Source organism: Myxine glutinosa, chromosome 9 (assembly GCF_964187855.1).
Source record: "Myxine glutinosa chromosome 9, kmMyxGlut1.1, whole genome shotgun sequence".
In the NCBI taxonomy this organism is placed as follows: domain Eukaryota; kingdom Metazoa; phylum Chordata; class Myxini; order Myxiniformes; family Myxinidae; genus Myxine; species Myxine glutinosa.
Genome location: NC_136269.1, coordinates 23,086,778 through 23,101,119, shown reverse-complemented (window position 1 = coordinate 23,101,119; position 14,342 = coordinate 23,086,778). Strand labels below are relative to the sequence as shown.

The 14,342-nt window shown below is 42.5% G+C and overlaps 1 protein-coding gene across 1 annotated transcript in view; it reads left to right on the top strand.

Annotated features, from left to right (window-relative positions):
• LOC137435559 (uncharacterized) overlaps nt 1–6,777 on the top strand; it is a 142,258-nt gene extending 135,481 nt beyond the window's left edge. Inside the window, exons 18-19 of the mRNA XM_078784188.1 lie at nt 216–406; nt 4,463–6,777. Coding sequence (XP_078640314.1) covers nt 216–406; nt 4,463–5,324 — 1,053 coding nt within the window. The 3' untranslated portion in view covers nt 5,325–6,777. The remainder of the gene's footprint in view (nt 1–215; nt 407–4,462) is intronic.
• Nucleotides 6,778–14,342: the final 7,565 nt, after the last annotated feature.

Here is a 14,342-nt window from a genome sequence, read left to right as displayed (position 1 = left end):
CAAAAAAAAGTTAACACTTGTATGGGACTATATATCTCAGAAGTGTCAACATTTTTTGAAGCACCCTGTACTTTGTTTTTTACCCCGCGCACGCAAAGCGAAAAGCGGGGTTAAGCAATATATTCAATTGCAATTGATTCAAAGCAATAATTGCCGTTCGTCTTTCAGTTCAATCATCTTGACTCAACATATTGGATGTGGTCTGTTTCTGCCAGTGTTTCCTATCGAGGCAGGCACTTAACGGACACGCTCGTGCGCATGCGGCCCCTCGCCTTGGCTCTCGTTCTCTTGCCAGGCCACGGCCTCGACCCGTTAGCAGTCCCCGTCGACCTGTCCTCGGCCTGATGCCCAGCCCGCAGCCCGGCGAGGAGTCGAGTGAAGCGTTCCCATGCAAGCAGTGTGCAAAGTATGTCATTCGGCGTCATTACATGGCCTGGATTGTTTTGTTTGTTTTTAATGAAAATGCATTTTTCGTTTGACATGATTTAAGTTATTTTTGAGAAAAACGAATGGTTTGCTCTTTTCATACTAATGAAGAACCACCTTTAGAGGCCATTTTTTCCCCGCAGAGCAGGTGTTCGCCTTTTTCGGGCACCGTGGTCCCCTTTTTGAAGCAATGTTTTATGGCCGGATGCCCTTCCTGTCGCCAACCCTGTAAGTCGCCTCTTGCAGGGAACTGCCAGTGAACTGGTACTCAATTTGCCGACCTCGGAAGGATGACAGGCTGAGTCAACCCCCCTGGCGTTAATTCAGCGATCGACCGGGATTCGAACCCAGGATCCTCGGATCCTAAGCTGGCACCCTTTTTTTTTTTTTGGATACTCGATCGAGGCTCGTTTAAGAGCTGGCACATCAAACACATATTAGCACATAAAACACAAAAAATAAAAACGGACACGTAAAACAATAAAGGGAGCATGAGACAAGATGGGGAGAGAGAGGGAAGCGCACTAGTACAACATTTGAGAGCAGGGACATCGGGAGATCTGTGGGAGGGAGAGGGCTTGGGGGGAGAAGGCATGGGAAGGGGTGGGAGGAGGATTATTATCGGCGGTTATTGCAGATGGCATCAGCAGAAACAGATCACCACCTTCCCGATTTTCAGCACAGAATCGTGTGTCCATTTCCTGGCTGAGGTGGTCGAGAAATGGAATGGACATGTTTCTGAGGTGAAGAGCAAGGGAGTATTGGCGGCAGTGTTTGGACGATGGATTTGTCGTTTTACAACTCTCGGTATTGTGACATCACCTCCTCCAGATTCTATCATGGCCTTAGTGTGATCGAACCACAGAGAGAATTGAGAGAGAACCCGAGCCGCTAAGCCAACACCATAGAGAGTTTTTAAAAACTTTAGAATGAAAAGTGACAAACATCTCGTGTTTCTTGCACCGACATTAGTAGATATAAGATTGAAGATCACAAACCCAAACATTAGCTCCATTCAAAAACTTCCACCACTGCATTACTAATTTAGAATGCACTTTCTCATAAAAATGTTTATTACTTTTCCAGCTTATCCCATATCAGGCTCCATAAATTTGGGATGTCCCATATCAGGCATATATGCACACACACACACACATATATATATATGCACACACACACACACACACACACACACACACACACACACACACACACACACACACACACACACACACACATATATATGCACACACACACACACATATATATATATGCACACACACACACACACACACACACACACACACACACACACATACACACACACACACACACACACACACGCACGCACACATGGAGGTGGATACTTTGAGGTCTGGTAGGGCTCCGTTCCACCTTCTGAAACCTGCATATGGAGATGTTTATTCAACAGATTTGTGACTTGGGGAATCACAGATAGTTACGTTTTTTTGTTTTTTTTTGCCACATATGTGCAAGTTTAATTGCCATCAATCCGATCCACAAAACTTACCTCCCTGAATTTGAAATAAAATTTTATAAAACACGCATTTAAACCTAGGAAACTTAAAACCTTGGAAATATGACGACATGTATATGACATCAGAGACCGGGAGCTTAGACAGCAATGCGCCGAAGGAGATAAGTGCTAAAGTCGAGCCGTTAATACATAATTAGTAGTAACCCGAAATTAGCACGCAAAGCGAAAAGCTGGGTTAAGCAATTGGGTCACTTCTGTCTGTCTGTCTGCAAACGTCAGTTTATGATCGAGGAACAACTTGATTTCAATTGAATGTTATATTTGGAACATGAATCGGAACATGAGTCGGAAAAGAACCTGCAGTTTAACAATACCTTGGCTCCTGCAATTTAACAATACCTTGGCTCTGACTTTGTCCTGATCACGCATGCGCAGAGAGGAGTGAGATAGTTATTGACTCTGTCAGTCAAACAAGATAGAAAATCATTCTAAACAGGAAACGTACTGTTTGTAAGGACATCATAAAGGACACAAACACCAGGCACGAAGAACTAATGTTGCGTGTTAAATAGGGCGGTGTAAAAGACGCTGCGCATACAATGGTAAATTTCTCTTCTTGTTTTGTGATGTCATACAAACCTCTTGTTTTGTGGTGTCATACAAACCTCTTGTTTTGTGATGTCATACAAACCTCTTGTTTTGTGATATCATACAAACCTCTTGTTTTGTGATGTCATACAAACCTCTTGTTTTGTGATGTCATACAAACCTCTTGTTTTGTGGTGTCATACAAACCTCTTGTTTTGTGATGTCATACAAACCTCTTGTTTTGTGATGTCATACAAACGTCTTGTTTTGTGATGTCATACAAACCTCTTGTTTTGTGATGTCATACAAACGTCTTGTTTTGTGGTGTCATACAAACCTCTTGTTTTGTGATGTCATACAAACCTCTTGTTTTGTGATGTCATACAAACCTCTTGTTTTGTGATGTCATTCAAACCTCTTGTTTTGTGATGTCATACAAACCTCTTGTTTTGTGATGTCATACAAACCTCTTCTTTTGTGATGTCATACAAACCTCTTCTTTTGTGATGTCATGCAAACCTCTTGTTTTGTGATGTCATACAAACCTCTTGTTTTGTGATGTCATACAAACCTCTTGTTTTGTGATGCCATGCAAACCTCTTGTTTTGTGATGTCATGCAAACCTCTTGTTTTGTGATGTCATGCAAACCTCTTGTTTTGTGATGTCATGCAAACCTCTTGTTTTGTGATGTCATGCAAACCTCTTGTTTTGTGATGTCATACAAACCTCTTGTTTTGTGATGTCATACAAACCTCTTGTTTTGTGATGTCATACAAACCTCTTGTTTTGTGATGTCATACAAACCTCTTGTTTTGTGATGTCATACAAACCTCTTGTTTTGTGATGTCATACAAACCTCTTGTTTTGTGATGTCATACAAACCTCTTGTTTTGTGATGTCATTCAAACCTCTTGTTTTGTGATGTCATACAAACCTCTTGTTTTGTGATGTCATACAAACCTCTTGTTTTGTGATGTCATACAAACCTCTTGTTTTGTGATGTCATTCAAACCTCTTGTTTTGTGATGTCATACAAACCTCTTGTTTTGTGATGTCATACAAACCTCTTGTTTTGTGATGTCATACAAACCTCTTCTTTTGTGATGTCATACAAACCTCTTCTTTTGTGATGTCATGCAAACCTCTTGTTTTGTGATGTCATGCAAACCTCTTGTTTTGTGATGTCATACAAACCTCTTGTTTTGTGATGTCATACAAACCTCTTGTTTTGTGATGCCATGCAAACCTCTTGTTTTGTGATGTCATGCAAACCTCTTGTTTTGTGATGTCATACAAACCTCTTGTTTTGTGATGTCATGCAAACCTCTTGTTTTGTGATGTCATGCAAACCTCTTGTTTTGTGATGTCATACAAACCTCTTGTTTTGTGATGTCATACAAACCTCTTGTTTTGTGATGTCATACAAACCTCTTGTTTTGTGATGTCATACAAACCTCTTGTTTTGTGATGTCATGCAAACCTCTTGTTTTGTGATGTCATGCAAACCTCTTGTTTTGTGATGTCATGCAAACCTCTTGTTTTGTGATGTCATACAAACCTCTTGTTTTGTGATGTCCTGCAATGCTGAACCAGTTTGAAAACTCCTCTTTTGATTTTCCGTCGTTTGTTTTTATCTGAAAGAAAGAATACAAATTATTTGAGTATAGATTGTGACAACTGGAACGAGTAAAGACTATTTAATCGTTTATATTGTGTAACTACATTGTATATGTTCAAGTTTTGGTGCACGAGAATCGAAGTCGTATTTAGCACCATGTTTCTTCCAACCGTACCTGGAGATGTTACTTTTGTAATGTTTACCTTCCTTGTTTTTCTAAAGTACTCCATGTTGTTTCTTTGCACAATATTCCCCATGGCACATGCTACAGTTATTTTAATATTGCCAACTTTCTCTCCCCTCCTCACCTTCCACTCACTGTTCTCGACAGGGTGTTTTTCAAAGTGAAAAGTCGAAACGCACATATGAAAACTCATCGGCAACAAGAAGAACAACTCAGGCAGGCTACTTTGGCCTCGTCAGCGTCTTTTGATTCATATCCCTATCTCCCAGCTTCTTCCTCACCCTCTTTCTTTCCAACTCTTACCTCCTCAACTTCACCACAACCTCCCTTCTCTCCTATCTCTTCAACACACATCACTCACACTCCTTCCTCCTCACATCCTCAGTCTCATCCGCCACTTCTTTCCCCTCTAGCTGCACAACCTCCTACTTCCTCATCCTCCATGTCTCTTCCACCCACCTTCTCTCCGACCCTTCCACATCCACCAACTTCTTCTCCTACTTTGCCCCACCCAACCATTTCTCCTTCTCTCCCTCATCCTCAGACATCATTACCCACATTTCCTCGTGACATGCACCGCCCTACCTCACCAGGTAAATTCCACTCTCTCACTTCACAAACATCTCGCATTCACCTCCCCACTTCGCCGCCTCCACCGTACACACCAAATCCTCGTGTCTTGCAATCTTTTGATACCGTCACTCTCACCACCTTTACTGGCGCACCATACATACAACAAGTGGAGCCCGACACCCTGCCACAAAACACCCTGACTTACTCCACAACAATCGTGCAAGCTACTCAGTTCCCACATCCCCCACTGACCTCACCGGCACTACCCCTCTCTCCAGCCACAACATCTCCTCCAACCCCATCTGATGCAATGACACCACAACCTGCCCCTCCTTCCACCTGGTCACCTGTGGTTCTCCAAAAACCCTCTACTTCACTGCCCGTGTCCTCAGAAACCATTGGTATGACAACAGGCCGGAGAGCTGAAGCAGTGTGACACTGCTTCGGTGACTCACCAGGTTGTACAAAAAAAAAAAGGAATGACATCACGTAGCGATGGATTTTCTTGCTTTTCATCTCAGTCAGGTGCTTGTGCTGTGGCTTCATTTGGTGGGACCTTATCTTTTTTCCTCTACTGCTTTTGATGGAAATTGTTTTTTTTTATTCCCTTATTTTGTCACATATCCTTTCTCCCTCTATTTCTTTGGTTTAAGGCCTCTGGTGCTTGTTGCCTTGCCACGCTTTCTTCAGTGCGATTTTGTACTTGGTCTGTTGCTCGAATCCTTTTACGCCTTCTTTCCCCATCTTTTACGCAGGGCTTCTTTGTGATAAGATAATTGTTTTAGGTGGAACTAGGAACAAAAATAGAAAAAAAATACACAAAGCCATGCAACAAGATAATGGGCAGCCGTTGGTGTTCACGGATTCATCCTGGGGCCACTCGGGCCTTCCCATTCATGTGTGTGCCAAAAGCCGTGTGTGACTCGTGACGTGGCTGTTTTGTGTCTCTCTGGCCACTCGCTGTCACTCACAGTTGCCGGTTGCCCCCATGACTGCATCAAAATGATCAGGAGCAAAGAGCTGGCTGGCATTGAAATTTGTATGGGTGGGCAGGGGAAGAGGGGAAGGGTCGTAGGGGTAGGGTTTGGTGGAAAAGGGTATCGTTAGGGGCTAAGCTATGGAAGGGGGAAGGGATTGGGTGCGAGGGTTGTGGTTTTAGTGAAGGGATTTGTTTATTCTCCTGCTACAAACTAGGAGTTTGCTACCTCGACCCACGCCACTGCCCACATGCTCATGCACTGGCCTGCTTGGCTAGTTATGTCTGGACAGATAGAAGCACACAAAACAGTAAATACACAAGCAACTTTGGGCCTGGTCAGCTGAGTGTTTGAAGTAAGGCTAAGTGAAGATTGATTTGGCCAAGTTTGCCTTAGCTATGGTGATCCAGAGACCTAGATTTGGATTGTATTTGTGTCGTGTGCTGAAAAACGAGTCCGGCCTAACTCCGCCCGGCTGTGTTGGTGCGAGGGCCCGGCGGTAGGAGGAAGCCCAGCGATCGTGTGGCCTGTACATCACGTGGCGACAGGGTAGGCACTTCATGCCAATTGCCAAGGGCAGAGCCAACAGGACGCAAGCCATGCTTTGCTAGCAAGATAGTTAACCATCAGCAAAAGGGAGGGGTGGGGCATGGGTGGGTGGTATATTTCAGTCAAACCTGCCTGTGAAATGACCGTTATTTCAAAAGAATCGATTTTTAAAACTTCTCTCCGAGTGTGATTATACAGTACTTGAATGTAAGGATTTTTAAATCTGGATGCACTTATCAACAGCAGAGCCTTTGGTTATTTGCTATGTCTTGGCACTATTCTGACAAAAAGTTTCCATTTTTATGTCTTTTACTGGATGTTTTCACAGCATGTCCTGTTTTATGAATTAAATTGAGGAATGCATCTCTTGGTCGTTTGCCTCAAACTCCATTTTTTCTGTATTACCTGACGCTTTGCCTCAGACCTTTCAAATTTTCTTAAGAATGCATATTGAATGTACTGCAGCTTCCTCGTCAAAATTCTCTTCACTGTTATGTAACATGAAAACTTGACTGTAAGTACAGAATCTCAAGGATAAAGTTATGCAATTTTCAAACTTCTTCAAGTTTTGGGAAATGCTAATGTCTGTCTTTTGATTAAACCCATCAGCGAAGCGACGAGCAGGATCCGTTGGCCGTCGCCATGCTGCGGGGCCAGTTTGTGCAGAACAATAACATGTATGTGGAAGACTGCGGTGAAGGATCTCTGGCTCGCTCCTGCCTCTGGCCAGTCTGGCGAGATCGATCGGCTATCTTACGGGAATGCAAACTGCCCTCAGGGCATATGACAAACAAAGCCACGAACAATAATAGACCTGAGGGCACTTCATAAACTGATGATCTATTCCCATATGCTGGTCGATTTATCATGATCTACGGACCCAATGCAGATGCAGTGAATTAATATCGCAATTTTTGGCAAACAGGATGATTAATTGGTCCATCAGCGAAGCGACAGGTAGACTCTGCTGGTATTAGAGTAATATAGATCACTACTTGAGGACTAGCTCTGAGCTTGGATCACATGGGCCTGGCTTCAAATCAACACATCCACTACATGACCAAAAGTATATAGACACCCGAACATCAAACATCTCATTCCAAATTCATGGTCATTAATTTGGAGTTGGGCCCCCCTTTGCTATTATAACAGCCTCCACTCTTCTGGGAAGGCTTTCCACTAGATTTAGAACATTGCTGTGGCGATTTGCTTCCATTCAGCCACAAGAGCATTAGTGATGTTGGGCGATTAGGCCTGGCTCGCTGTCGGCGTTCCAATTCATCCCAAAGGTGTTCGATGGGGTTGAGGTCAGGGCTCTGTGCAGGCCAGTCAAGTTATTCCACACCGATCTCAACAAACCATTTCTGTATGGACCTCACTTTGTGCACGGGGGCATTGTCATGCTGAAACAGGAAAGGGCCTTCCCCAAACTGTTGCCACAAAGGTGGAAGCACACGATCATCTAGAATGGCATTGTATGCTGTAGAGTTAAGATTTCCCTTCTCTGGAACTAGAGTCCCTGTATATAGAGAGTTGTGTCAACTCAAATTTGGACGCCATTTTGTGTCTAAGTGTGTCGGATTAGATATACATGTACATTCGTGATATGGGGTGATATATTCTAAACCTGCTAAAAAAAAATTTACTACACATATTTAGTCTTATTATTACATACAGGTGATATTTGTTTTGTCAAAAACTCAGCTATTGCCGTGAAAAAGAGCTGTGTGGTGATATTAAAAGTGGTATGGCAATGCATATTACAAGCCAACACTGCATATAAGAGCTAACATTATAAGTAAGACAAACCAATGCTGTCGTTCTCTGAATTTTAATAACTTTTAGAAAGGAGTGTGGGCATATCCAATATTTTTTAAAGGGTGCCGAGAGCAATTCCGGTGTAGGACTTCCAGCCGACATATAGTCTAACACACTTAAAACAAATTCTGTACGTGGTATTGCCATATTTCTGACTTTTTATTATTTTGTTATTTTTTTATTATTTATAATTTTTATTTTATTATTTTTATATATTTTTATATTTATATATTTATATATATTTTTTATATATATTTATATATTTTATATATTTTATAAAATTATATAATATTTTATATATTTTTTATATAATATTGTTACTGATCGCGGATTAAGATGTTAGTTACCGAGCGGTTTGGTATTGCCGCGACCGTTACAGGATCCCTGACTCACCCGATTCACCCAGAACTTTGGCCGTATCGCACCACAGCTGCTCAATGAGGGAAAAGACAAAAACGACGCAATGCAAGAGGAAAAGGAATAAAACGAGAAGACGTACAGACGAGTAATGGGGTTTATTATTTACACACACAAGCAAAAAGGAGCAATCAAGTTTTATTTACAACACATAAGACGCAGGTGACACAGTGCAAATTTTAGCTTACCTACAGACTTAATTAAATACCCAGGGACAGAACAAACAAAACAAACTCACGTATACAAGAAGGATGGAATGGAATGAATGTTGGAAGGAGGAATGGGAAGGTTCAGCTGGGGGCAGATGGTTCGGGCTTGATCCCGCACGGGACGTCGGCTGGACCTCGACAGCCACCGATGCCACCGCTATTTGGTCCCCGCGAGGTAACGGGTTGAAGCTGCCTGGTGGAGTCAATGCTGCCTCTCTGGCTCAGCTCAGGGCGCGTCTGCCGTCTCTGGCGCAACTGCTGGTAATGGCCCTTGGCACCTTCTCTCTCTTGGCCCTGGTGTCTCCTCACCATTGACAACTCAACGCGACCAACACAACCACTGACCCCTCGACGCCACCACTTCTCACCACCGACTTCTTACCACCGCAACCAACGCAACCACTGACCCTCCTCTGGCAACCGACTCAGACCAACTCACTACTCACTTCCGTTTGCGCCTTTTATAGCGCCTCCAGCGATTACGCCGCCGGCGTTTTGGACACGCCCATCGGGGTGCTCACCTCGGCCCTGGTTGGTCGCGCGACCCTCGGGCTCCGCCCTGGATGACGACGGGCGGGCACGCCCCTCCTCCCCTCTGACGAGGTGGAGACACGCCTTTCTTCTCCGACTCAAGCACATGGTCAATGGCGGTTATTGGAGGGGAGGTGATTGGGAATCGAGGGCTCAGCAATGATGAGAGGGGATGTAATATGGAAATGGAGGTTTTGGGGATGGGAAGGAAAGGGAGATTTTGGGGATGGGAAGGAAAGGGGATCTATTCTCTTTCACTGGTGCAATGGAGTATTTCAATTAATGGAAGACACAGCCTTACACTAATACACATAATAAGGATATAACTGTCAAAAAAGATATATCGTGTCCTGCATGTATGTTTTATGGACTAACTACGGGAACGCCCTTTGACCTTTATACAACCACAAACGGAGGGAGGAGGGGTGATATTTTACAACAACCTTTTACAACAACATTTTACCACAACAATAAAATAAAAAAACATTCTCATATCCACAACAATATATTATTATTTTAATATATATAATATATATATATATATATAATATATAATATATATAATAATATATATAATATATATATTATATATATTATATATATATATAATAATATATATAATATATATATATAATAATATATATAATAATATATATTATATATATATATATATATATATATTATATATTATTATATAATTATATATTATATAATATATATATATATATATATATATATATAATTATATTATATATAATTATAATTATAATTATATTATAATTATATTATAATATTATTATATATTATAATATAATATATAATATATATATAATATAATATATAATATATAATATATATAATATATATTATATATATTATATTATAATTATATATATATAATTATATATTATATATATATATATATATATTAATATTATATATATATTATTATATTATATATTATATATATATATATATATATTATATAATAATAATATATATATTATTATATATATAATAATATATATATAATAATATATATAATATATATATATTATATATATTATATATATTATAATAATATATAGAATATATATAATATAAATATAATATATTTTATAATATATTATTTTATATAATATATATTTATATATATATTTATATTTATATATATTTATATATTTTTATATATATATATTTCTGACTTTATTATTTTTATTATTATTCTGACATTTCTTTTCCATATTTCTGACTTTATCACTTGGAAATCTATACATCTTATATTTCCCAGATTGGTTTGAACAACCAAAAGCAGAACAACCAGTCATTTTGTTTGGCAATAAACAACATTCCCGTACCAAGCTGACGTTCACGCACGGTGAAGTTAGACACAAAATGGCGCCACGAAATCACGTGACCAGAAATCTCGGGTCAGCGCATGGCGCAACTCTCTTTATACAGGGACTCTATCTGGAACTAAGTGGCCTAGTCCAAACCATGAAAAACAGCTCCAGACCATTATTCCTCCTTCACCAAACTTTACAGTTGGCACTATGTATTCGGGCAGGTAGCATTCTCCTGGCATCCGCCAAACCAAATTCTTCCGTCGGACTGCCAGATGGTGAAGCGCGATTCATCACTCCAGAGAACATGTTTCCACTGCTCCAGAGTCCAATGGCGGCGAGCTTTACACCACTACATCCGATGCTTGGCATTGCGCATGGTGATCTTAGGCTTGTATGCGGCTGCTCGGCCATGGAAACCCATTTCATGAAGCTCCTGATGAACAGTTGTTGTGCTGACATTGCTTCCAGAGACAGTTTGGAACTCGGTAGTGAGTGTTTCAACCGAGGACAGACGATTTTTACGTGCTTCAGCACTCGTCGGTCCCGTTCTGTGAGCTTATGTAGCCTACCACTTTGCGGCTGAGTTGTTGTTGCTCCAAGATGTTTCCACTTCACAATAACAGCACTTACAGTTGACCGGGGCAGCTCTAGCAGGGCAGAAATTTGAAGAACTGACTTGTTGGAAATGTGGCATCCAATGATGGTGCCACGTTGAAAGTCACTGAGCTCTTCAGTACAGCCCATTCTACTGCCAATGTTTGTCTATGGAGATTGCATGGCTGTGTGCTTGATTATATATACCTGTCAGCAATGGGTGTGGCTGAAATAGCCGAATCCACTAATTACAAGGGGTGTCCGCATACTTTTGGTCATGTAGTGTATCTCTTGCCCGGTAAGTGTCAGTACGGCATCCTGTTTCAGCAATCTCCGAGGCTTGTTTCCCACGTACTGAACCTGTTGATCAAATACGAACACGGACAGCTTGAAGTGGTCTTCACAAACAACACGATATTTTGAATGAACATACAGTTTGATGTTGAATTTGGTTGTTCCTTGTTTTTTCAACCACAAAGCACATGATCGTTGACGATCTTTTTGTGGGTCAGAGGGTGCAAAAAACAATGACTTCTGAGTTCTGTGGGCAAATTTATCTGTGATTGGAACAGTTAAAAGCCTTGCATATCGGCATCTTGAACGCGAGAATAACGTGATGGAATGCAGGTACGTACACGTCCGTCAATGGGGTGTGCACCTGTGACGTCATGTGAATCAACAGAAATAGCTCATTTACATAACGGAAGTGAAAATAGTCTGATTTTAAAACATGATTATCTGGCTTATTATTCTCCCCCCAATTTTTTTTGGGGCTAATGGGTCAGGCATATCATCCTCTAACTAAAACATATCTGTTCAAAAAAGATTAATGATTGTGAGATCATTGTCACAATTTGTGAGAGCACACAGGGGAGAGGATTTCAAGGTCTTAAAGGGTTTATGGGATCTTACGGTTCTTAAAGGGTCTTTGAGGTCCTACGGGTCTTCAAGATCTTAAAGGGCCTTATGGGACATAAAGGGTCTCAAAGGTCTTCGGGTTTTAAAAGGTTTTCAGGGTCTGAAGGGTCTTGGGGATCTTAAGGGTCTCCGAGATAATAAAGGGTCTTGAGGGTCTAACTCTAAAGTGTATTTGGGGTATTAGGGATTTTAAAGGGTATTAAGGGTGTTTGGGGTCTTCCAGGGTCTTTGGGATATTAAGGGGTCTAATCTCTGAAGCATGTAAAAAGTCTTCTCTCAGGTGTGTAAAAGAGGGTCTTTGAAGGCTGAGCTGGTGGATGAAAATACCCTTGGGACAATCCTCAGGTCGGACTTGGTCTGTATGCCAAATTTTATGGTTGCGGCCCATCGGTCTTTGCAAAAAACACAAACAAAGAGATAGACAGACATCAAACGGACTTTATTAGACCAGTGGGGCATCTGTGGGAAACCCACAGACTATGAAATTTGGACGCCTTGAGTTCGATGTTGCAGGTAGAGTTTTACAAAATGGTTACTGGCAACTCGTCAGATACAGACATGATGTAATTTACACAATTTATTTACTTCACATAATATATAAATACATACCTGTCCCTGCAAATGGGAAATATAGTTTGTAATGTGGGAGATGATCACACAGACAGGAGGGGGAGAGAATCACACAAGGGAGAGGGGAGGGAGGATCGCACACAGGGAAGAAAGGGGAGAGAATCGCACACAGAGGAGAAGGGGGAGAGAATCGCACACAGGGGAGAAAGGGGAGAGGATTTCACACATGGGAGAAGGGGGAGAGGATCACACATGGGCGAGGAGGAGAGGATCGCACATGGGAGAGGGGGCGAGGATCGCACACAGGGAAGAAAGGGGAGAGAATCACACACAGGGGAGAAGGGGGAGAGAATCACACATGGGAGAGGGGTAGAGGATCGCACACATGGGAGAAATGGGAGAGGATCACACATGGGCGAGGAGGAGAGGATCGCACATGGGAGAGGGGGCGAAGATCGCACACAGGGAAGAAAGGGGAGAGAATCACACACAGGGGAGAAAGGGGAGAGGATCACACATGGGCGAGGAGGAGAGGATCGCACATGGGAGAGGGGGCGAAGATCGCACACAGGGAAGAAAGGGGAGAGAATCACACACAGGGGAGAAGGGGGAGAGAATCACACAGGGGAGAAGGGGGAGAGAATCACACAGGGGAGAAGGGGGAGAGAATCACACATGGGAGAGGGGCAGAGGATCACACACAGGGAAGAAAGGGGAGATAATCACACACAGGGGAGAAGGGGGAGAGAATCACACATGGGAGAGGGGGAGAGAATCACACACAGGGAAGAAAGGGGAGATAATCACACAGGGGAGAAGGGGGAGAGAATCACACATGGGAGAGGGGGAGAGGATCGCACACAGGGAAGAAAGGGGAGAGATTGCACACAGGGGAGAAGGGGGAAAGAATCACACATGGGAGAGGAGGAGAGGATCGCACACAGGGAAGAAAAGGGAGATAATCACACACAGGGGAGAAGGGGGAGAGAACCACACATGGGAGAGGGGGAGAGGATCGCACACAGGGAAGAAAGGGGAGAGATTGCACACAGGGGAGAAGGGGGAGAGAATCACATATGAGAGAGAGGGAGAGGATCACACGCAGGAGAGAGGGAGAGGATCGCACAAAGAGGAGAGGGGGAGAGGAACACACATGGGAGAGAGGGAGAGGATCGTACACAGCGGAGAGGATCGTACACAGCAGAGAGGATCACACAAAGGGGAGAGGGGGAGAGGATCACACACAGGAGAGAGGGAGAGGATCGTACACAGGGGAGAGGATCACACAAAGGGGAGATGAGGAGAGGATCGCACACAGGGTAGAGGATCGCTCGCACGGTAGAGGATCGCACACAGGGTAGAGGATCGCACACAGGATAGAGGATCGCACACAGGATAGAGGATCGCACACAGGATAGAGGATCGCACACAGGATAGAGGATCGCACACAAGGTAGAGGATCACACACAGGGTAGAGGATCGCACACAGGAGAGAGGGAGAGGATCGCACAAAGAGGAGAGGGGG